Raw genomic sequence first — 25249 nt, forward strand, 5'->3', positions numbered from 1 at the left:
AATTAATAGAAACAACATCACAAACTCTCTTCACAAACCAAACACTTCTCTTCATCGTTATCCATTTCTTTTGCTCCTCGAGCTCTTCGCTACCACACAATAAGATCTACGTCAATTTTGTTCCATTGTTTCTTTGATATAAATATAGAGGGGGAGGCCTTTTGCTTATCTTACAAGGTTTTTTGCAAAAGCAACATATGAGGCAAAGGATGTTCGTTCGTTTTGTAGATATGTGCAATGTGTAAGCTTTTCTTTACCAAGAACTTGGAGGAGCAGCAGCTCCTGTGCTTTGACCCCAACCTCCTCCTGAAGAAGCAGCCGGAGTAGCAGTGTTGCCACCACCACCCCATGAATCTCCTCCTCCAGTTGATGCTTCACCATTGGCTTCGCTTCCAGCATTTCCCCATCTGCCACCACCACCTGCATTTGAGCCCCATCCACCGCCAGCATCAGCACCACCGTTTCCACTGGCTCCGACTTCTTCAGATTGTTTCAAGTCCTCCAGAGCGAGATCTTCTTGAAGTCTGAAGAGTTGTAAAGGATAAGGGCGTTGGGCTTAATTCTTTCAAGTTCTTCAAAAACGATGGCAAAAAGAAAACAAATTGTCTGAGTTATCATGCACTTACTTAGAATCATCGCCTTCTTCAATTTGTGGAAGAAACTCTGGATGTGCTTGCCCACACGACTTCAAGAGCTTGGCAAGATCGTGTGCGATTTCAACGTCACCATCATTGTAAAACGAGATGGCAGTTCCACGATTTCCAACTCGAGCTAAAAAAAGGAGACGATGATTTTGTTGGTATAGGAGACTGAGACCATGCAAAAACATGGACGCATAGACTCAAACACACAACCCTTACCAGTTCGACCAATACGATGAATGTACTCGTCAATAGTCTTTGGCATATCAAAGTTGATAACTCGAGTGACATTGGGAATATCCAAACCACGAGCTGCAATATCTGTAGCAATCATGATGGGTCTAAGAGTTCAGACCAGGAATAACACGTTAGGCTCGACTCCAAACCTCATTGTTTGTCAAATCAAAGTACTTACGTCTTGTTTTGGCGAAACGCTTTCATTGCATTCTCCCGCTCTTCCATAGTTCGACCAGAATGAATAGATGTGACGGGTATATCTTGCTTATAGAGCCAATCGTCGAGAGAATCAGCACCCATCTTTGTCTAAAACAACGCATGGTATGAGCTTTCCAACGTTCACTTTGCTAGCAAACGTCCCTTAGGAAGACATTGCTTTTCGCCCAACACTTACAGCAACAAAGATCAGGGCAAGTCCATCCATTTCTTCAGTGAACAAGTTCAAGAGCTCATTACGCTTATCGACATCTTCGACAAGCATGACCTAAAGGTATCGATATCGGTGAGGAAAGATGCAAAAACTCTTTCAAGGCTCGGACAGCATACGACTTGATCAATGTCAGTAGGAACTCGACCAACTGCACCAACAGTGACTGCAAGTGGATCAATAAGGAATTGAGCAGTCAAGGATCGAATTTCTTTTGGCCAAGTTGCTGAAAACATTGCAGTGGTCAGATCGTCTCTTGGCATTCCAGACCTGAGCACGATCTCTTCCAAGTCTTCTTGGAAACCGAGTTCGAGCATGCTAGAGAACAGAAGGGTGGGGGGGGGGGGGGGGGGGTTATGAGTGCTTCTGAATAATGAACGATGATGTGGAGCGGAAATCAGGTTCGATTCGAGATAGTCGACTCGTCCACGATTTTTCTTCTTGTTCAAACCACACACGTACCGATCAGCTTCGTCAATAACAAGAAACTTGACCTTGGTAAGCCTAACTACATCCTTTGATAAAAAGTCCTTGAGCTTGCCAGTTGTTGCAACCAACAAGTCACAGCCTGAAGCGAGCTCTTCTTTAAGAGTCTTGCTGTTGGCACCACCATAGATAGCTCGAGGCCTGACCCAAGTTTTGTAGGCAAACTTGCGAGCCTCGTTGAAGATTTGGATGGCCAATTCACGAGTTGGGACGACAACCAGTGCAACCGGAGCTACAGGGAAATTTATACAGCAGATGTTAAGCATCCATAACATAAGTCACTAGGGACAAAAAAACAAGACGGTTGCGTTTGAAAGCGTACCTGCAGTTGAGTATCGCATTCCAGGAGTAATAATGCATCCAGCTCCCATCTTCTTTTGTCCTTTCAACAACATCTTGTTGATGATGGGAATGAGGAATCCAGCAGTCTTTCCAGATCCTAACGAATGATTCATGCAGGTGGTCAGAATCCAAGTCTTTTGATTCGGAGTCACAATGGCCCTACCGGTTTGTGCGCATGCTACGAGGTCTCTTCTCTCATTGATAATAGGCAAGGCATACTTTTGGATTGGAGTGGGTTTGTCGTACTTGCACCTTTGTATGTTTTCAAGCATGAGCTTGTCCATTTTCATTTGGGAGAACTGGAGAGAAGAGGTTTTGGAATTAGTACGCTGCAATTTCAACAATACCTTCGGTGAGTTCGCAAGATTCTCATCGTTTCATGAGATTTGCTGCAATGCGTTCCATGCAATCGCCAGATCGTCATGATCATAAAGTAGAGCTCAACAGTGGATACTTACTTCATCAATCTTGTCAGGAATGTCATCTCCTTTGACACGGACGTCAATGATTGCGTATTCAGCGAAACTGGTTGAAGGAAAAAAAGGTTACGGTGAGGACGGTGAACGGTGCACTTCCACGACATCGGAGATTGTACACTTACTTGATGCCCGATTGCACTTGAAGACTGCTGTATAGCTAATGTAAGGAGAAAGAAGGCTGTATTAGACATCAAAGCTTCTTGCTCTGTCGTCTCGCGCTGTTGGATACTCGAAAAGTTGAACGACCCAATCCAACATCAATTTTCAACCTCGGAACCATCATCTGACAAGCTCAATTACATTGCGATGATCATGAAAGCAGTAATACCACATGCATCGGCTGTCTCACAAGCTCAATCGAAACGGATGCAAATACATACCTGCTGCTCGAGTTCTTCATTGTCCACTCCTTCCTCCCATGCCATTTGCTAGAAATGAATAAATATGATCAATAGAAGTGCACCCATCACGTTCAACCGGCTCACTGCATCCACGCAAATGAGCTTTACTCTAACAAGATGTCAAACATTCAAATGTTTCACACCTTTGCAGCCCAAGCATGAGATTCGGCCCCTTCGGCAGCACGATTTGCATCTGCATTCATAGTCATTGTGTTTTCATCCCCATCGTGGCCAATAGGTTGTTCTTCCATCGTGTCTGCCTGTAAATCAGTTTGAGGAACCATATAAGCTCGATTTAACTTTAATGAAAAGCGAGAGATGCATCAATAGAGTGCTTTGTATACTGGCCATCATATTGAATTTACTGGCTAGGGTTCGTTCAGTAGTGATCAGCGGTTGCAAACTCTAATTTGATGTTTGGAAAATTGGTGTGAGACACAATCGCAGCAGTCGGAGGAGCACTAAGAACACGAAGATTATGCTTTGGACTTTCGAGACGAATATCCACATCATCATTTATTAATTTTTCGAGCGTGACAAAGGGCGCAAAACACGAGAATGGCATCTGCTTCAACATTTTATGGAATTTCTTTACCTCCCATATACACAAGACTTTGACCAAGTTGATCTCCATATTTTGCTTATTTTGCGGGAAATTCTTCTCCATTTTTACAAAATGATTTACCAACAAGTACCATCAGTACTTACTGACGAAAAGGAAGGTATACCACTAGAACTCGAAGTTCCACTAGTACCTGAAGCAGGGACATCTTCGAAATCTTCCAATTAGAGTTCATCAACTGGAAGCCTAGCTTATCCTTCCGCATCGATGGATCCTGCTTGAGCTGCCAGCAAGCGCGTCGGGATTGACTAATCGCAAGATTTGAGTACTCGGCCAGGTCTACAGCCAATTGTGTCATAACCATCGTAGTAACAGTGGCGGTCATAGCAGTACGAGAGCATGCTGAAGTAGTTGTAGCGTTTTGGTCTTCCAGTTTTGGTCTAATGTTCCAAAAGACCTGGATTTGTGTCAAAGGAGAATTAGATTCAAATAGATGATTGCCACAAGAACGGAAAAAGATGAATCCCTGGTAGAGAGAGATTTCTTCTTGGCTGTACCTAGTTTGGTCGATGGTTGTTTGTAGCCGGAATTCAAAGGTGGGTTTCGAACATCTAATCGGGACAACTTTCATCTTAATCTGATGCGAACGTAAAATTCTGTGTAAATTCAGGAAGCTACTCCTGATTTCGGATGTGCCTTTTGGGTAACTTTGGATTCATGAGGGTGTTTCTATTGAACGATAAATAGTCTTTGAAACGGACGCGACCTAGGTCCGCTGGGTCCGTGAGTCCGGCCCGTGTCCACGGGCCGGACTCGTGAAGAATGCGAGTGGACCGGACCGGACGCGGACTGGACCGGACTTCTTGCCAGGTCGAGTCCTCTGAGTCCGTGGACTTATATGAGTATAGATTGGGGGTCATAAACGGCCTAAAAATGAAGAAATCTACAAGTTTACAATGTTCTACGTCCTAAGTTTTGTGGAAAAATGTCTGCTGTTACCAACTAAAGAAATAAACACACGCATTTCCCCCTATAAACTCGTTTTTCGTAAAAGTCAAACACTGGATAGTACATCTTGAAAGCCTCTGCATCTCGCACGTCAAACCCTTTCCCGCCATCATTTGCCGTCAAACCACATCAACACAAACCTCTATATATAACCATACATACAAACGACAATTACAAATCTACCTATGCGAAGCAGTCTTAACAACGGCAGGACTCGCCGGCCTCTGCCCCGCAACACTTCCGCCTCCCGGCGACGCCAAATTCCCTTGCGAACCACCCAACAACCCACCCAAAAATCCACCAGCATTCATCAAATACTCTGTACCCCGTTGTAAAGCCTGTTGACCACCTTGAGCCAATTGATTCACACCAGCTAATCCTATTGCAGGGCTTCCAGCTGCTCCAGCCATTGTTGCAGCTGCGTTACTGAAGATTGATGAGGCAGATGTTGTGGATGTTTCGATGGAGGGGGCTGTTCGTTGCGCGACTCGTATGGCAGCGCGGTAGCGGGCGCTTGGTGATGAGGTGTCTTGAGATGTTGCTGTTGTAGCGGTGGGTTGGGGGATGAGTTTCGTTGGAGGAGTTACTAGTGGTGGTAGTGCCCCTACAAAAGCAGAAAAGAACAATTAGCGATCCCTCGCAACCAGAAGAGTTGGTTTCGGACAGCGCATTCAACGATGTGACTAACCACTTGATTCCATTTTCCCAGCACGAGCCAATCTAAACTGACTAGTACGAGACGCCAATGGTGCAGGAACAGGCAATAGCGTGAATCGAGGTGCTCCTTGCGCTAAAGCAATGACATTGTGCAATTCATGTAATGCAGGATTCGTCCTCCTATTAGAAGTATGTCACCAAACCACGTAGCACAAAAAATCCGGGAAAACATTCTCGACATACCCTTCCTGTGGTATAGCATTCAAATCCAACATCCCACCAAACATACTACGAGTCCTAACATAAAACCTCTCTACATTCCCACGTATGGGAGCATCCACAATTGCTAAATCAATCGGATCGATTTTACTCTTGATTCGTGATAATACGTCGTGAGATTTGCTTTCGAGTTCCAGACCTATGTGGCCTATACCCATATCTGATGATGATTGCTGTTGTGGTGGATTCCATGCTCCTTCAAAGACTTTATATAGGAAGCGTAGATCGAATAAGAGTTGGAAGGCGGATTTTTCAGAGACCGAGTCAGTCATGAGGACTGAGTTGCAAAAGTCTTCGTAGGATTGTAATGTTCGACGGGATAATTCGAGTAGAAAGTTTCGTAATACGGTCTACCATAAAAGGAGGTCGAAAATAGGACTTATCAGCGAAGAGCGGGCATCAGACAAAAAAACCCACTTTACAGTACTTCTATACCTTATCAAGTGAAAACCCAGCAACACGATTAATCTCCTTACAAGCACTCCATAGCCCATCCACCAGAAAGCTCGATGCGAATACAGGCAATGAAACCTTCTCTTCTATAGATTCGCCAGCATCATTCGTTCCTTGAATGGATACTGGTTCCCATACTTCAGTCAAGGCATTCACTTGTCTCCAATCAAATGACTTCAGAGATTTGGTTACGAGCGTTGCTATAGAATCTGCTGTTGAACGTGTCCATGGTCCATGGGATAGGATGTAGACTTCCATCATCATGCGATTTAGATGAGATAGTCTTGGATCTAAGTCGCGTAATGTTTTTTGTGTGAATAAAGATGGGAGTGTTGCTGTATTGCTACCGAGTGGCTATGGAAGTTCGGATCGAAAGCGAACGGAACGAAAAAAGCCGAACCATTTTATTCAGAACACGTACCAGGTTCAACAGCACCAAGCACCCGCAACGACAAAGTACTCCCACTGCGAAACGATGGTCTCCTCGTTCGAGACGTCCTCGACGAATTACCAGTAACACTACTAGATAATGGCTCCTCCAAGAAGAGAGCACTAGCAAAAGCTTTCGATCGAGTGACGATAGCTTGTGCAGCTCGCCCAATAAACAGTCCTTGATCCACTCGTAGCTCTACAGATTGGGAGTCAATTGCAATAACGTTGATCGACTTTCATAGAAGAACAAGAAAATTCACTGATGACAGCACACCTCTTTCAGATGGAGTATGTTCACCTCTGGGTCTTGTGGCATCAAGGAGTGCAATCAATCCATCTCTGTATCCTTGCAATGCCATTGAAGTACATTCCTGGTATGCTTTGGCTAATGATTTGGCATCACTAAAGTGGAAACAATATGTGAGCAAGAGAGGTCCTGAGAGTTGTCCATAATGTTCCACTCACATCTGCAAATCAAACGGATCTTCATCATCCTTAACACTACTACCAGCAAACAATGGTTCTATATCCGCTCTGACTTCCATAATCCCCTTCTCAAACTTTCCCGTTATTTCAGCAATCGATGGTGTCCATCCACGCAACACTCCATCAGATTCAGCAGCCCATATAAAACCTTCCATATTTCGATCCTGGGTACTCAATGATTCTAGTTTTGACGTATACAAAGTCGAAGGTTGCGTCGTTATGACTGTGAATGACGCTTCTATGAGATCTTTGGCTCGGCGAAAGAAGGTGGATCGTAACAGGCTAGTCCAGAATGAGAATCGGCTTTCTAATAGTTGGGATGTGATGGACGACCATGGTATTTGAGGCGCTGATTTCGCTGGTGATGATGGTGACGGGCTATGACCATTTTCAGCAGAGGGTACTATTTCAATAGATGAAATCTTGTCTAGTACAGATTGTCTCACTTGAGACAACCGTATACCGGATCCAACCCTTGTTTTTAGCACTTGATATGCACCATCGTTCACTTCCTTCATCAACCGTTCAATACAAGCAGCCACAAGTTTCCGTACTTCCGATTCAGGTACAATCGATGATGGGTTTGGGAGATGCAAATATGGTACAAATGATTGCACAGCAGGTGGTAAATGTCTAAATAATATATGTAGATTGGTCTTTTCGGAATATAGGCCGGACAGGGCAGAATGCTGGGCATCTAGAGTGGTCTTTGTCGTGGACGTCAATTTTCGTACACAAGTTTCTAGTAATGATAATCCTATTGGTGTTGAAGATGGAGTGCCAGGTGGCCGCGGAGGAGCCAGAAAGCATGTAGCTGTTTGCCGAAGGGTGACTTCAATAAGCGTGATTACTGTACATATTAGTGTTGCGGGTGTGGAGTCTGTTTTGGTATCAGTGAGGATTTCCATGGCTGCTATTCTACGCATATCTAGAAGCTTTTGTAGAGCTTCTGATGGAGGTGCTCCATCAAGTAGCATCATTGCACATAATGTGTTTGCCAACTCCTAGAAATGGAATGCTTTAGTACCACTGACACCTTTGGATCGTGAATGACAAGAATACGAACTTGAGGAGTCTGAGTCGTTTCTTTTAGATGTGCAGTAGCTCGTTGTACTATGGGAGCTCTAAAGTGGGAGACAGCCTCCCATTGTCTCTGCACCACTGGAAACGAAGTCTATGTAGAGACAGTTTTAGCTCATTTCGAGTCGAAGCAAAAAACAGGACTTCCAATTGAATTAAGCTCACCTGAGCCTTTGTGGATAGTGCATCTTTACTTGAATGAATGTTTTTGAAGATGAGTCTCGCCAGCATGTAGAGTTGACTAGCTCTCAGATATTGGTGGTGTTCCAGAGCGTGCCATATCTGTTCAGGAGTATCGACAAGCAGCTTGATTTGAGCAGCGATAGGATACAGCTGCTTCTTCCTATCTGCTAGTTCGTGAAAACAGAGAGAGCTTGTAAGCGAGACTGCCTCAAAAGTCCAAAGCCAGCGCACACGTTGTCGTTCGAATATCTGACCCAAAGACCAGCAAACAGCATACCATCGGCATCATTTGATAGTTTTGAAGATGATTTCTCGTTATTTATAGTCCTTTTTACATTCAGAGTATCACACCCGTCCTGTATGTCACTAATCAATGACTGAATGTTTGATGCGACGTCCTTCATGGTGGATATAGAGTCGGCAGCGATAATCAGGTCACGGTATCGTTCACTAGACATGGAAATAACGCGTTAGACGTCACTTTATAGATACAAACAAGAACAGCTTTACATACCCAACCATACTTCGTAACTCTTGCTTCTTGTTTTCGACATCTTTGCCCAGCTCAGCATGCATTGCACGTATTTCATGGATGGTATGCTTTCTAAAGAGATCATTTGCATCTCTATTTGCACTCTTCGTGGTCGCCATCGTGTTCAAGATTGAATGTCTTTGAATGGTGAGGCTTACAGTAGGAGACAACGTAAAGGAAGGAACTTGACGCGGTCAAACTCGAGTTTTGGATGTGTTTTCATAGATCTCGTATTCGATCTTAGACGTTTTCCTATTGATCAAGCCTAACATTGCCTCACGATTCCAACGTTTGTTCAAGAAATTTAATGGATCAGCGACAGTTGAGCTTGTTTCGCGTTTGCCGGTGCATTTCAGCTATAAAGAACAAAGAACGTCAAAAATGGCAGTCATTTCGTGCGAGATGGGTGTTCATTAGCACGACTCATAATTGCTCCAATCAGAGCATTATTAGCTCAACACCCACAACCACTTAATTTCGTTCATTAACAGCAACAGGAGGTGGACGGGGAGAGCAATTGGAAGCCAAGTTCTACTCAAGCCATGGCTTACTCCTCGCCGATTGCATTGCTCCTGCTCTTCCTCCATGCTCTGCATGTCGTAAAAGCCCAAACCGTTGCTGTCTCGGGAGGGCCTGCTGGAACTCTGCGTTTCAACGCCGTTATAGGAACAAAGAATCTAATCTTTTCTCATGGTGGACTATGGGGTATGTATCATCTACAGCATCTGCATCTTCTGCCCTCTCTTACTGCTCCACCAACCACATTGCAACTCCGCACATTTTTTGGGGTTGACCGTTATGGCTTACCACCTTGACCTCGAATAGATTCTGGAACCGCATTGACTGCAAACAGCTCGGTTGCTACTCTCCAAAAGGTCTCATTTGCTCTCAATGGAAACTCGATGGCTGTATCCACCATCCCTGATGACCAGGTTGGGTTTGGTGAAGCTTGTGCCTACGACGATGTAAACGACCTCGTACACTGCTATGGAGGTGCCGATCAAACTAGATCCATCATTCCCGGTGGCATGCAGGTCCAACGGACATACTTTCCCTCTACTGTAAGACCATAACTCCCTTGGTGGCTGTAACGCTAATCTGCTGTATGTTCCTTTGAACTATATCTAAACAAGCATTCCTCTTATAGAATACATGGAAACGATATACATTGACATCAAAACAAAACATCACTGCCGATATAGCCGGTCGATTCGCTCACTCGGCAACATACATGGATTTAACAGGCTTAATATACGTATTTGGAGGCCAGACGCTCTTTGGACTCAACACTACCAACAATCTCATGATTATTGATCCTCAGAGATTGAAATTGACCATTCCAGCCCCTCCATCAAACCCACCATCGGCACGTGCCTTCCATTGTGCAGTACCCGTAGGTTCGGATGAGATTCTAGTCTTATACGGAGCAGGGCCCGCAAACGCTATACAGGGAGATGCATGGCTGTATAATATCGCCTCGAACGTCTGGTCACAATTGACTACATCCGGTAGTCCATCACCTAGATCGATGCATGCTTGCACCTTTGTACCATCTAATACAGGTACACGACCACAAGTATTGATGTATGGTGGTAACACTGCCAGTGGAGGTGCAATTACCGGGGTTGCTGAACTGTGGTCTTTGGATGTTGGTACGTGGGTATGGACTCAAATCCCATCAACTGCTGCAACTATAACTCCAGGTGTACAATATGGGGCTGGATTTGCTACAATAGGAAACTATAGTGTGTTGGCTACTGCCGGAACAGGAGGCAGTGCCAGTGCCTTCTTTTTCAACACAAAGTCTGCCACATGGTCAACTACACCAGTAAATTTGACGGGATCGAGGAGCTCTGGTACCGTATTTACTGGTCCTAGTAGCTCGTCGTCCTTCCCAATAGTGCCCGTCGCAGCCGGTGCTGGTGGAGGTGTAGCACTCATAGTCGCTCTACTCGTAATCTGGATTTGTGTACGAACTCGTAACTCTAAATTCCCTAAACGAGTAGACGCAGATGCATTCAATGATGGAATGCCGTCATTCAAACGTGGCGGAAGATGGGGAATGTTCCGTAGATCAAAGACCGGGGACATTTCTCAAAGTCCTGTGGAACTACACTCACATGGCAGCAACAATAGTAAACTGATGGGTCTAGAACAACAGCAGCTTCTGGCCAACGGGCGTAAACTACCTTTACTACCAGTTGCTCCTAGCCCAATACCTGGATCGCCGCCACCAGGATATAAAGACTACAAAGACTTACGAAATGGCAACACTCCCAGCCCAATGCCTCAACGAACAAACAGCAACACTAGTAATAATAGTGGTAGCCCGGCTCCAGCTCACCGATCCAATCAAGGTGGTAGTGTTAGTAGCAGAACAGTATCGCCACCACCACCTCGAGTATCATCACAACAATTTGAGGGTAATGCGTTAAATCTATCACAGTTTAATAACTCGTTACCTGGAGTGAACCTGAACTCTCCAACGTCTGCTGCTGGTGGCATGGATAATATGAATAATATGCATCATATGAATGGTCAGAGCCAGATGAATGCTCAGCTGAATGGCATGACGAACAACAACATGTATAATATGAATGGTGGTATGAACGGCATGAACAATATGGGTAACAAGTCGCGAGCATCACCTATATCGCCGTCATCATCCGGACTACCAGTAACAGCCCCACTAGCAGCTTTAACTAGCACAAGTATAGCTCTCCCACCACCAACACAACTATTACCACCGCTTCCGTCATCATCGCCGTCACCACGCACGCCACCTCCATCACAGGCACTACCACCCATACCAACCACATCGTATCTAGATAACGACTACTCTTCTGCGCCTGCAGAACCAATAATACAAGCGCCCACTCATATCGTAGAACAAGACGACGCCTTCACAATACCACTTACACAACCATTACCACCACTCCCATCCCAGCACCGTGTCCAATTCGATCCTCGACCTGCACAAGTATACACACCCGCCGTCTCAACCGCTCGAGACTCGGGAGCGACATGGAGTACCGCACAAGAGGAATCGCAGTACGAATATGGGACTATAAGTAGCACGACGTCTGGATCGCCTGTTGTTACTCAGCAGCAACACGTGTATACGCAGCCGATAATTCCTGTGCAACAGCAGCAGGTGTATACCGCACAGCCGATTCAGCAGCAACAACAGCAAGTGGCAGAGCCTGTTGATCAAGTAATTGTAGTGACGGAATTTGATGCTTCCCAGGATGATGAGTTGACGTTACGAAACGGAGATGTGATTACGGTCTGGAAGAGGTTTAATGATGGTTGGGGAATGGGAACCAAAGCTACTGGTGAAGTTGGAGTGTTTGTAAGTTGCAGTTTCCATCTGAAATCTTTTTTTTTTTTGCCTGGCTTTTCTGACTCCTCCTTTTTGGCTTAGCCGTTAGCATTAACTCAACCCGTTGCTTAAACTGCCGAAACTGCTGGGTCTCGATATCAACCTCATAAAGTAGGGAATGCATAATGTATAGTTTGTGAGAAGGACAGAGAGGGTGTATGAACTTTAAGATGTTACAAGGGCCGGTTCCCCCACTTTTTTTAATATATGAATCCAATTTAGCCTCTTACACATTGCTATCTATGTTGGCTTCCTTGAAAGTTGAGCACATAACACTAAATGTTGAAAACTAAACAGAGTGCTCGAATACGTGATCGCTCGAGTGGCCAAATATTCTTGTTTTTTATAATACAATACAACATAAATGCTAATCTAACTAATGAAACCAACGCTCTGTATAAAATATGTTATATGGGCTAGCGAGGTATTTGAGACCAAGTGCCCAATATTACTTCTACGCGACGTCCATGACATATGCAAACTATAAATTACGTTCCACTTTTAAACCACTTGAACGACAAGAATCTGGAATAACGTTTCGGTTCACCAGGTGACTTGACAGGATCCATGTGTTGAGCTTTGCCTCGAGGATGGAGGTTGAGTATCCGTTTCAAGAAAGGTGGTCGTGATGTAGGCGGTACTGGTGATGGTGGTGTGTTAGTAGCTTTTTTGCGATCCTTTACAAAATACCATGCTACAGCCGTTGCAGACGGTTTGGGTTCGTCGGCAAGGGTTTTGCGCCCGCTACGACCTTTTAATCTAGGGAGCCAGCCGAGTCGATTCCAAAGTTTCTTGCCACCTCCATCTTTACAAGATGCGGCGACATACGTAGTCGATTCGATGGATTCGAGTTTCTCAGTGGATCCGGCTGTTGAGGATATGGTGGTAATAGAGGATGCTACGGATGCTCCAGCTGAAACTTTACGTGATATCAACTCCTTTCGAATAGCTAGAGATATTGGAGATACCGGTGCTGATACAGGTGATATTTCCACTTCAGGCAACGAGACCATAATAATCGGAGTATAGGATGAAACGGACATAAGACTCTTATCGTCATCAATTGATGTGTCGGCATGGACCGCGTCTACTAGTGCTATTCCCGAGAAATAAGATTCGACTTCTGGTAGTGATGGGTGTGATGATTCGGCAGATGGTGTTGTAGAGACGGGTGTGACGGGTGCTACATCTAGTGGGCGGGTTGTTGTAGAGCCAACTACAATCCCACTACGTGTTGCTGAAGCTGAAGATTCAGCAGATGATACAGCAGCAGTAGTAGTACTAGTGGTATCTAATGGAGGAGGAGACATAGTCGTTGGCCCACCAAGCCAGGGATGCAATAGGAGTTCGTATGCGGAAGCACGGAAGTAGGGATCCTTGACAAAACAAGCCTCCAAAAAGTCTATCAAAGACTATGAAATATGAAAGTTAGATAGATGCGCTGCCAGGGAGATTAACTACAGCAACACTTACAGGAGACAGTCCAGCAGGTAATGGTACTGCCTCATCTAGGGTTGAAAAACATGGATACGTTTGGTATGTATTGACCAAACAACTTTAGAATAGCGTGCAAAACTGACCTCTAATGGTTCTCCTAGCCCCACGGCGAATATTGAATCCAGCGTATGGTGTGGTACCGGTCACCATTTCGAGGATTGTGTGCCCCAACGACCAGACATCACTGGCACATTCGCCTCCTTTGCCACTGAATATTTCGGGGGCGACATATCCTAGGGTACCTGTTATGAGTTTATGATAAATGGTGAGCTTCATATCTGTCAGTAAACAACAAAATTAACTCCTGAGCATACCACAGATATGTGGCGACGCCTTCGTGTTGGATTCCAAATCAGACACCCCGAAATCGCAGATTTTGGGTGTCCCATCACCCATGATGACAATGTTTGCACCCTAATGAGGGATAGTGCATGAGTTTAGATTCAGAATGATACAGGCGCGTCCATTGATTTGCATCATCTTACTTTGATGTCCAAGTGGCAAGTCTCCAAAGCATGCATACATCTTAGGCCTTTTAAAACCCCCTCCACAATGATGGCAGCATCCGACTCCTCCCAAAGACCAATTTTGTCCATTGCTGATGACACTGATCCATACTGTCCGTACCTATTAAAGGAAGAGTTCAACAAGTACAATGTCAGTCATAGATATCAACCATCGACAAAAATATAAATTCCACTTACTCAAGGAGCATGCAGACACAGGAATCATCCCGCCAATATCCAAAGCACTTTATGATATTTTCATGATCAAAGGAACGGATCCAGTTGATTTCCTTCTACACGACAGAATGAAGCTGTGAAGGTGTTGTCAAGTTCCAATGACTTGAACAGTGAGCTTACCAGACCCTCTTCCACCGACTTGACGGATTTAACGACGAAATTTGCACCAGTAATCTTATGAGTTGCACTAAGAAACAAAGGCAGTCAGCAAAAACCAATACATGTATGGGTTTACACAAGGCAACAAACAAAAAAAGTCTTACAGGCGTACGGAACCATATGTTCCTTTTCCAACAATACTACCCAAAACCTATGGATTGCAATGGTTTCAGTACAAGCTTCAATCAGATACACATGTCCAAAGAAGAAGGCGTGATGAACTTACATAGTCTGTGCACTTGAGAGCTGGAGCAGAGCATTCCGCTGCCAGTATGGTATCAGGAGTTTCGGACAGTGTTCTTGGGAGCGTAGTGCTTTTGGACAGCAATTCACTAGCTGATGGCTTTGAAGACCCATACAAAGGCGAGAGCGATGGTTCTGACGGTACTGATACTGCAAAACTGGCCCGCATATCATCAATAGCGACGAGAAAATCAGAAGGTGTGGATGGAGAGTGTCTTTCAACTCTCAGATCCAATATGCTACCAGGCACTTCAGAAAATGAATGTAGCGACAGGTCCGAAACTAGAGAGCCTAGATCTAGTCCCGTAATCTTGTCCAAATTCTCTGACATTCCATGGTACGAAGATATGGTGGCCCACGTTCCTTCGATGACTATAGCTGATAAGCTCAAAACCGAATCTGTTACAAATACCTACATTGAAAGTTTTCAGATATAAGTACTTCCATCAAAGGCTTTACAGTGCAACGACAAACGAAATTACAAGCCAAACTCCAAAGGCACCAAAAAAATACAAATTCAAAGGTTGAAACCAACAGCAGCAACAAGTAATGCAACACCTACCAAGAATGACGAGACTGAGCGCAAGAGAGCGCCGGAGGGAATTTCTTCCATTCTTTAAAGTTTGCAAGCTTATTTTGAAACCATATAAAATAAGGTGAGCTTTTCTGTCGCAAACTGTTTGAAAGTTCAACTATTCAAATGTTGGGCGAATGTCCAAGATTTGATGGTCGTTGTGCAAAGCAGGCAGCGCGTATGTGTGGACATACCGTAATAACGTTGATATAAGAGTCCTTGGCCCCGACACCCAGCCCACTGCCAACTGGTGTCGTGCCTTTCTGTAACTGGTTGTGAAAATGGAGAATTGAAGTCAGGTTTAGAGTGGAAGAGTATAAAAAGACGGCAATATATCAAATTAAAGACATAAAGTTGAAAAATGTAGGCTGTCTTGGCCTCTTACCTGTCGTTGAGCTTTTGGTAAGCTCCGTTATGTTTTTGCAGTGTGAGGAAGAAGAATGGGCGTTGAGGAGCATAGGAAGGTTGTTTTCCATACGACGAGAGATGGAAGAGCCCATGCGAAGATTGTACTGGGTGCTAGAGCTATTTCAAAGGCTCTCAACGCTTAAAGACCTTCTTGCGTGCTTTTTGTACAGTAATAAGCCTCAAACCGAACGTGTGGTGGTCGCTTTGTGAGTGCTTAACTTCAATACAATGGTTAATAAGTGGCATAAATCAACTTTTCTGTACCTGCATATTGTATTTTGATGCTTATTTCGTATTAATCTGCTGGGATATGGCTCGAAACAAGGCCTTTCGATGTGTGGTCTGGACAAGATAACTTGGATTTTCTGCTTCAAAGGGAGAGACACTCCGAATACTATAAATTATTGAATTATTTAAAACAATCTTGCGTCTCTGCGCCACGCTTCAGATTAAAGCAAATCGAGGCTCCAACAACCCCACCGAGTGTCGAAATGCAGCTGCCTCAACTTGTAGTTTCTACGAGATTGGACAAGTCCAGCAGCTTAAAGTACTAAAAGTCTATAGCCTCAAGTTCAGAAAACGTCAAGTTGTTTGGTGAATGGTCAAAAGGCTGCTCCTCTCCAAAGTCGAAACGATGCAAACCCGAACATACGTAGATAGAAAGTGCTATTTGTGAGTTATATTTATATTCCATTTTGCTTGATTGAGGTACTTTTGCTACATGTATCCAACCAATTATACAACTGACTGCTATATACAACAACAAAAGAGCGCCTTTTGGAATCAGGAAACTATTCAACCACTTGTGAGTTCAGAAACCTGCTTCTCTCCATGGATCCATCGTAGTGATTGCGTGCAGCCTCTTCAGCCTACTATAAGAATTCTTGGAATCTCCTGCGTAATTGTAAAGTCCATGTAAGACATCTTTCGCATCAACCCTACACCCCACGCCCACCTCTTCAAATCACGATACAACTCCTCCAACCTTTCAATAACACCGTCACGAGCTTGGATGATACCACCAGCAACATCCACTGCTTCTCCAAAACAGCATATCGTTGTTGTAACTAATTCAACTCACGTCGCTAGTCATGAGTTGACTCAGCTCGCAAAGTTGATACATTGTGTTGTGCATGTAGGGTTGCATGGTGGTTGAAGCAGGAGATGATTCGATTGTGGATGTGGTGTTCTTGGTATGACTAGTTCTTGACGAATTTCTGATATGAGTCAACTGAGTCTTGTGATGTTGATACTGTTATTCGAGTATCATTACTGAATGAGGGAATCATGGCATTGATTTGAGCTGTTTGCTTTGCTTGAATTGCAGGTAATGCGTCGATTGCTTGTTTGCTACTTTCTGATTCTTTGACATGTGATTTTCCCTTATTATCCAAGTTTGCAGAAGAGGAAGCATCGTTTCTTGTCTGCTTACAGAGCCATGTAAAATTCACGTTGAATTTGAATAGACGGTATTAGCATAACGAGCCGAGAAATTGCAGGAAAGAATAACAACCTCATGCACAGTACTCACACGTGTAACCAGTCACTCTTGGTTTCAACAGTCATCGTATCAGATCCATCGTCTGTTGAATGATTCGTGTCTGCAAGGTTACCAAACCCATTTAGACGGGTCAATACTTCTCGGTCCAACAATATCGAACACCTTCACAAGAACGTAAATGAAAGACTCAATACCAAGGTCTTGGGGCCACCTGTAAGACAGGCTACAAACCAAAAAGGAAAATCGTATGAGATTTGTTTTGGTTATTGGGGTAAGTCTGCATCTCAAAACCAACACATAGAAGAAGCACGACACTTACAGGAAAGTGATTAACTTTCTCCTCATGTTCCTTTACATCCGTCCACAGTTGTTGCGTATCGTCCAATGCGAGAGAAGTAAACTCTGGAATGCAAGAAGTCTTGAATAAGAGGTGACTGGTCTCATAATTGAAATCGTACGCGTATATTTCCAATGATCTGGTAAGCAAAAGTTGGCAGATATTAGCCCATGTCGATCAACTTTGGGTCCAAAGATTCACGAAGGCTTGCTCTTACTCGGATGATGTTGGTGTTGACAAGACTTCAACACAAAAGCAAGTCAAGTGATTGCGTTCCAATCTCAGTTTCATTGTGTAATCCTAATATAATATCTGATTCAGACATTCCCATGTGTTTGTATGAGGGATCTGGACTTCCATACAAGGAATTGAAGGACGGCTGGCGCCTGGAGATTCCTGCATTGCAACATAAGGGTTCTTGCAATACGGAAAGCAGTGATCGGGAACTCGTCTGGCCCAAATATTATTCTCTAAGTTCATAAAGATTGTGGGTTGGAGAAGAATCGTTCAAGTCCAAACATGAAGATTCAGGAAAATGTGGTCATGTAAAACTTGCACCGTCAGGGATACTGGATAGCGTCATCTTCACAAACTCACATATGTCATCAACTTCCTGTTTTGACTCCTTGATGTTAGAAGAAGAGCTAGTACTAAAGGGTGAGTGAGAAATGTTAGGATTGACAGATAGTCTATGGATTGCAAGGAAGCACAAGCGTAACAACATCGACATGATTCCACATCTTCTCTTAAATATCTTCAAAAAGTAAAGACTCTCTCTCTTCTATTCGGTGTTGCTCTGTCAGGTCAAACCCTTGAGGTATTAAGACATTCGCACGTCAACGCAAACGCTTCAACCTTCCAATCCTCTCCTGGCTTCGGATCACACGTTATTGTTACGCTACAGTAATTTGGTATCTATAGTGTTTTGGTATCTACAGTCTTATGCTTGAACCAGAGCTACAGACTTCTAACTAACTAACGAACTACCTGCACCGTGATATACAAAAAACCGATACATAGTGACAAACTTATTCAATCGGTTGATTAGCAACCTGTTTTTCTCGCTCCAACCATTGTTCCTGAACGCGTGTAGCCTCTTCAGCCTCTTGTATGAATTCGTGGAATCTCCTAGCATGTGTCAAAGACCAAGTTAGCAAAAAATTGGTATCCATACTTCACACAGTGCACTGTTTTTTGGCATCAACTACCTCTTCAAATCCCGATATAAGCCTCTTTGCACACCCAAATCAGCAGCAGTCTTTCCAAGCCCGTTCTCAAGCTCTCTCTTCTCTCCTTCCAGCCTTTCAATACTGCTCTCACGATCACCAATCACACCACGAGCATCATCCAACTGCTTCCTCAAAACAATATATCGTTCTTGTAACTGGTTCAAGTCACGTTGCGATTGATCGATTGATTCAGCAAGGCGAGTTTCCAAACCGTTACATTGTTGTCGTAGTTGTTGAATGGTGGTGGATGCTTCAGTATAATTGTTTTGTAATGCAGCGCAAGCATTACGTGATTCAGTCAAGTCATTTGTTGCAGCTCCCAATTCAGCACGTTTAGCATCGACTTCCTTGCGTATGTCAGATAACTGCTGACGAATGGCTTCAACTTCAGTATTCATGGTCTCTTCACGTTGATTGAATTCATTTACTTGATTACGTAAATAATCTGATATGGCTTTATGTTCGGCTAATTGAGCTTCCAAGTCTCTCGTGGTGGCTCGAGATGCATTGAGATCTCGAGTAACTTCATCGATTTGGACGGTTTGTTCTTGGAGAGTTGTAGGTAATTCGTCTACTTGTTCGACATGCTGGGATTCAAGATGTTGGAGTTCTTGATCCGATGCTTTTCTACTACCATTATCACTCACTTTACTAGCAAAATCTTGTTCCAGAGCTTGTATACGTGAAGACAAGTCTAGATTTGCGTAACGTAAATCATTGAGTTGTACTTCAAGAGCCATCTCCTCATTCGTGGCAGTATCAAGCTGATTTTCGAGATTACGGATTGCAGCTTGTCGTTCCTGCATGGCAGCTTCCAAATCAAACTCTTGCTGATGAGTAGCGCCATCGCGAGCATGTCCTTCACCATCAGATCGAGCAGGTGAAGCAGCTTGTCGTCCCTCCTCAAATACACTGAGAAATGGCCCTTGTGATCGTACTACAAAACTTTCATCATGATTGTGGTGACCTGGTGGTGGCGTCTGTAGAGTGGGTTGATCTGGCTGCGAGTCTTCCTCGTCATTGATAGCGCGACGAGGACGACGAGCAGCAGCGTCTCGTTCTAAATGTGCTGCTCCTACTTCGGGTTGGATGATGGCAGCACCATCTTCATTCTCGTCAGGAGCGGCTTCATCGGTAGCAGCTTCATTATCAGATCCAAGACTATGCATGTCTTCGTGGGTGATGGGTCCTTGTAGTAGCTTTATTTCGTAACCCATGTCAACATCGTCATCTTCAACATCGTGGTTTTCATTGTGTTGGACGACAACACCATCGCTCATTACACTATCTTCATCGACTTCTTCAACTACTACTCTTTCATGAGGAGTGGCAGCAACACCACCAGCGTTTACGTTATTCTGTTGATCGAATTCAGCAGCAGCAGCAGCGCCGCCACCACCATTTATATTATTATCTTCGGCGTCGACTTCCTCATCACCAGGTGCTGCAGAGGACGATGGTCGTGGTTGCTGTTGTTGAGCATCAGGTCTTGGAATCTCACGAGAGCTCTTCTCTTTGACATACTGAGTCTCTTTGACTTTTCGAGACAGTTCATGTCCATCTCTCGTTGTAACAGTCTCTGTGCGTTCGCGGCGTTGCACAATATGCAGTTCACGTCGAGGAAGCGGTTGTTGTGGATCAGCTCGAGCAGCCAGCTGTGCTTCAAGCTCACGAATTCTTTGACGTAATGCGTTCTCAGCTGCTACCTCCGGCCGTTGAAGCTGAAGGGCATTTACTTCGGCTTCTCGCTCAGCTTCTTCGTCAGCAGTGAGGAGATTTCTACCTTGGCGCTGCATATCATAGATAACCAATTGTGCTTCGTGTAGTTGCTCGACGACTTCATCGAGTCGTGTTTGCACCGTGTCTCTTTCAGCCATATATAATCTGGAAAGGTAAACGGGATAATAAGCACATTTTGCACGTCCAATTCTCTAATGGTTTTTTTAAGCGTCACAGGATCTTACCGTAAACGACGGGTAAGCACATCATTCTCATCTTCCAGCGACTTGATCTACAGTGGTAGAAGATATATGAGTGTACGTTAGTCTTAAATGTCCTCCACCTCGGTAAAAAAAATGCCGTCGCAGAGGGTGAAATAATCTCACTCACCCGAGACGTCAAACCATTCGCAGGCGTTGGCACAGACGAACTAGCAGCTGTAGGTCGACGGCCAGGATGCACTACTACTGCATCAGCATCACGAGCTCGAGCTTTACCCTTTCCGGCAGCCCTCGTTTTTTTTTGGTCCAGAGTCCTGAAATTGTATCCATCTTCAGATTCCTCCTCCTCGTCAGCTTGATCTCGGTCCGAGTCTTCATCACTACGTTCGGATGAAGATACTGCTTGAATTTTACGTTTTCTCTGTAGTGGTGGCACAGGTGTATTAGATGGGGTATGGGATGGCGGTCGAGTCACTCTTGACTTTTTCGTATTCGGTGCTGGTGTGCGAGTCCTTTTAGACAGTTTGGATGATGAGGGTTTCGATTTAGTACTTGTACGGGCTTTACGTCGAGTATTATGTGGACCCTTGGTGGATTCAGGTGTTGTTGAAGGTGTTACAATCCTTGGTGATGGTTCATTTACTCGTCGTTTCTTGGCCGGACGTTGTGCCACTGCAGCAACGTCATCGTCTTCAGAAGAAGCCGATGCACGCCTAAGAGCTGGTTCAACCAAATTGCGCACAGCTTCCTCTCGTTCACGTTGGGGTCGGTCCATTATTCGCTAAGAGAGACGAGCAAAAGTGCTAGAAGTGTCAGACGGAAGCGAATAGATAGGACTGGGTATGAAAACTTACATGACGACCAGCCTTAGACAATCTGAATCGGAGCATCTGAGGCTCTTCTGCCTTTCCGTCCTCAACCAGGCCTCTGACACTGTCCAGAATGAGTTTACCATAGTTCCTTGGTAGCCTGATTGGATCTACAAAGGTCATTCACATAGTCAATGAGATGGCCGACAAACAAGAGACCTGTCACTGGCGGATGTGAATGTCCAAGTTCAAGGGCATGAGACTCTAGTACCTTCTTCATCAGCGCGTCGTTTCTTGAGATTGGATCTCAGAGAATTGAGATGGACCAAGGAAGATTGCTTTTCTCCAAACAACTTTTCAACAACAGCAATGTCAATGGCCTTTGTCATGACTGCAGAATAAAGGAAATAATCAATATCAATCTTAACCGATTGAGGTGCAAAATGTCATATAGGATGCTGTGAATATAGTAATGACATTTGCAAAAAGGATGCCAACAAGCTTTGTTGATGGAGCTTTTTTGGTCAAGCTCGATAGAATCGAAACGAATGCACTTGCACTAACCTATTCTGTATGTATGGGAGCTATTCAGATATAAATTTTAGCTTCCTTGCGTATCAGAATTCAATGATACCGTGACGCCAACAGACTCAGGCGTTTGGAAAGATTGTGAAACACGTTCGTACACTTTGACTAATTTAGGATAAGACGCGTTTAACCATGATAAGAATAAATTGCATTTATTGCATGCTATATTAGTCACGTACATGCATCAAGCCAAAATAATGTTGCAGAGCTCTTGATGCTTAACTTTGCTTAACTTTATTATCGAACTAGAACAAAGCAGAAAGCAGAACTACACTACTACATCAGACGACTACTATAACGCGTCGCCCACCCTCATACGACCCGTAAGTTGATGTTTTACAGGATTCCGTCAGAAAATGACCTGCTGTCACGGAGGAGGCTAGGAGATGGCTCCAAATGAACCTTGAATGATACTATCTTCTTAACTGAGTAGCTGAGACGCAAATATACGTGATGACGCGTAACAGTAGCGTACGATCGGTGACTGTCAATGATCTCAACTTCCAAAAAACATCAAAGAATTGGAGGTGCGTACGAGATCGAACTGCATGATGAATGGAGTCAAGCCATGGGGCCGTTTGGTATACTTGACCAATGGACCTGCCAAATCTATCGGTATGTATCCTTATATTGTTGCAGAGCTTTGAGCTGTGTCTTGTTTTCATTGCAGCTGTTTCGGTGTTGATTCTCCTTCTTGTTGTAAAGATATACGAATATCGATTTGTTTCAATTCAATAGATCTCATTAATGCCGAGTACGCGTTTGGTCGTGGTAAAGCCTGTCAAATAGTACTCGAGTAAGCGAACAACAAACAACATTTGAATCTTGACCAACATACTTGCTTCAAGTAGTGACAATCAAATGATTTCCAAACGTCAATTTGTGATTGCTTTGGTGGAAGATACACCATGCTTGATGGATGTGTCTCAGAATGGAACTCTTGTTAATGGACACGTACTCAGCAGTTTGTATTGCTGCTCTAGGTCTCATATTGACTCTTATGTCTTATAGAACATCGCAAGGCATCGAATAATTTTGACCCACGCTGCTGAGATTGAGATTGCGCCTGAAGCATATTGTAAATTGAATTCAAACCAAACAAAGGACTGCCACCTCACACACGAGCTAACTCAGCCTTTTCTACACACTACTAGTCTTTGTATTCTACCTACCAAATCAGCCTATCCCTCTTACCCTCCCACCAAACTCTCACTACATGATACTAAACACAAAGACATTGGGACGTGGATCCTTCGCAGATGTCAAGATGGCAATCGACTTACGAAGTGGTGAAAGAGTTGCTGTAAAGATATTTGATCAAACTATTACTAAAGGAGTGAATACGAAATCTGCCATGTCGATGCTGGACGTCAGGAATGAAGTGGATTTGCTCAAGGTGATGGCAATCATTCAAGTATCTGTTTTTTTGCGTATTGACTCTTATGACTCATCTGTAGAGAATTCGTCATCCAAACGTTGTAGCGATCAAGGATGTGATTCATACAACATCTCATGTTTATCTCTTTATGGAACGAATCACTGGAGGTATTGTCACGATTTACTACCGCCCTTTTGCACGCACTCATTTGACTACTCCCTAAATAGGAGAGTTATTCGACCATATTGTCAGTGGTACCGGTGTCCTAGAAGAAGCTGAAGCCAAGGTAACTCGTTGATCCTTTCAAGCATCACGCATCATTTGAAGTCGAAACTAATACATGTCGCGTCCAGTTTGTATTCTTCCAAATCGCTCGAGCTGTACACTATCTACATCAACAAGGCATCACGCACCGTGATCTGAAACCTGAAAATCTTTTATTGGGTAAGCCGCTTGACCTTGATTTTGACAACTATGATTCCCATCATCTCAAAGTTTTTTAACCGTCACAAACCTCTAGAAACGAAGCAACCATTCTCTCGTATGATATTGACAGACTTTGGACTTGCGAAAGTAAGTATGAGGAGAAATTGACGTCTTCGTTGTTGTACGATTGTCGGTCAATATCAGTATTTGAACCTTGTAGAGGTTTTTCCGCATTCATTGCTATATCGCAAGTTCCATCACGATTCCGACTCACAACTTTAACCTCCACTAGTTCCGACCACCTCTTCAACGAATGCAAACAACTTGTGGAACTTTCTCGTACATGTCTCCAGAAATGCTGACTGAGAATTCGCCTGGTGTGCCCAACACTGGATATTCTTCCAAAGTGGTGAGATGTTCTGTGGCATGCAATTACATACAAGGAGCGTCGCTGAATCAGGATGAATTAGGATTGCTGGAGCTTGGGTTGTCTGTTGTTTGCCATGTGAGTGTTTGTGCCTTCGTCGGTTGCGGTAATAATTTTGTTTTGGCTTGGCCACACTGCTTGAATGTTTACACCACTAGGCTGTATGGAGAACTACCCTTTGGACAAGACACGAATGGACACGGTACTGATCAGCTCTTTTCTCGCATTCGGAAGGGGAATTTTGAGGTGACGCCTTGGAAGCTCTACCACTCTGCATAGCATATCCCCCTCCTCCGTCTCTTATGCAAAGCTCTGGTCTTCTTTCTAGTTCCCAAACACTCGTGTTCATCGTGTTACATCACAAGCCAAGAATCTCATTGAGTGTCTACTCAAGGTTTTCAGACTCTTATCCGAGCTTGATGGCGTTCAAGTCTTTTTGGCTGCTCAAACTTTTTCATCAAAAGGTTGATCCACAAGAACGATACTCAATGGAACAAGCGCTCGAACATCCATGGATTACCTGTCAAGGGGACATTCTCAAGCAACTGTATCACCGAATGTTGAAAAAGTCTGGATGGTCTTGACCTTTCTTCTCGCATTTGCTGGTGCTTCGTAGTGGAGGGACTGTTTATGTTGTATTTTCTCGTTTCATTTGTTTATAGCCCTCACTTCATGTAGAATCAGATTCAAGATCTAACAATACACCCTCATCACATGTATTTGTTTGCATTCAACGCGTCAATATTTATTTGAGCTTTGAATTCTACCTGTCAGATCAGCGCCAATCTCTCTTGTACTCTAATGAAGCTAACGGTCGGCGAATGAAACACCAAGATAGTAAGACTAGATCAAGTCGCTGAATGTGAGGAGGGGAAGTGATATGCGAGCCACTGAACGTGCTGCTGTCAAGTTATTACATTGAA

General features: G+C 44.1%; 3 protein-coding genes across 3 annotated transcripts; 1 reads left to right on the plus strand and 2 right to left on the minus strand.

Annotated features, from left to right (window-relative positions):
• Nucleotides 1-253: 253 nt before the first annotated feature.
• Nucleotides 254-3264, minus strand: SmJEL517_g05226 (uncharacterized protein; the record flags this gene model as incomplete). Its single annotated transcript, XM_031171152.1, has 13 exons — nucleotides 254-524; nucleotides 627-771; nucleotides 861-982; nucleotides 1057-1184; nucleotides 1273-1362; nucleotides 1425-1623; nucleotides 1768-2023; nucleotides 2114-2230; nucleotides 2297-2432; nucleotides 2592-2658; nucleotides 2735-2769; nucleotides 2993-3040; nucleotides 3157-3264. The coding sequence occupies 13 exons, from the start codon at nucleotides 3262-3264 to the stop codon at nucleotides 254-256; spliced, it is 1722 nt and encodes a 573-aa protein (XP_031022845.1).
• Nucleotides 3265-4762: 1498 nt separating this feature from the next.
• SmJEL517_g05227 (uncharacterized protein) lies at nucleotides 4763-8804 on the minus strand (the record flags this gene model as incomplete). Its single annotated transcript, XM_031171153.1, has 11 exons — nucleotides 4763-5187; nucleotides 5272-5420; nucleotides 5484-5869; nucleotides 5955-6262; nucleotides 6394-6600; nucleotides 6679-6806; nucleotides 6870-7894; nucleotides 7957-8064; nucleotides 8136-8320; nucleotides 8431-8603; nucleotides 8668-8804. 11 exons carry the CDS (start codon nucleotides 8802-8804, stop codon nucleotides 4763-4765), a joined length of 3231 nt encoding a protein of 1076 aa, XP_031022844.1.
• Nucleotides 8805-22646: 13842 nt separating this feature from the next.
• Nucleotides 22647-24910, plus strand: SmJEL517_g05228 (uncharacterized protein; the record flags this gene model as incomplete). The annotated part of the gene is made up of 14 exons (XM_031171154.1): nucleotides 22647-22710; nucleotides 22834-22891; nucleotides 22947-23049; nucleotides 23107-23173; nucleotides 23250-23491; nucleotides 23553-23640; nucleotides 23701-23759; nucleotides 23827-23917; nucleotides 23994-24046; nucleotides 24192-24308; nucleotides 24370-24404; nucleotides 24485-24572; nucleotides 24655-24720; nucleotides 24791-24910. 14 exons carry the CDS (start codon nucleotides 22647-22649, stop codon nucleotides 24908-24910), a joined length of 1251 nt encoding a protein of 416 aa, XP_031022846.1.
• Nucleotides 24911-25249: the final 339 nt, after the last annotated feature.

This window comes from Synchytrium microbalum (assembly GCF_006535985.1).
Source record: "Synchytrium microbalum strain JEL517 chromosome Unknown SmJEL517_scf0045, whole genome shotgun sequence".
NCBI lineage: Eukaryota > Fungi > Chytridiomycota > Chytridiomycetes > Synchytriales > Synchytriaceae > Synchytrium > Synchytrium microbalum.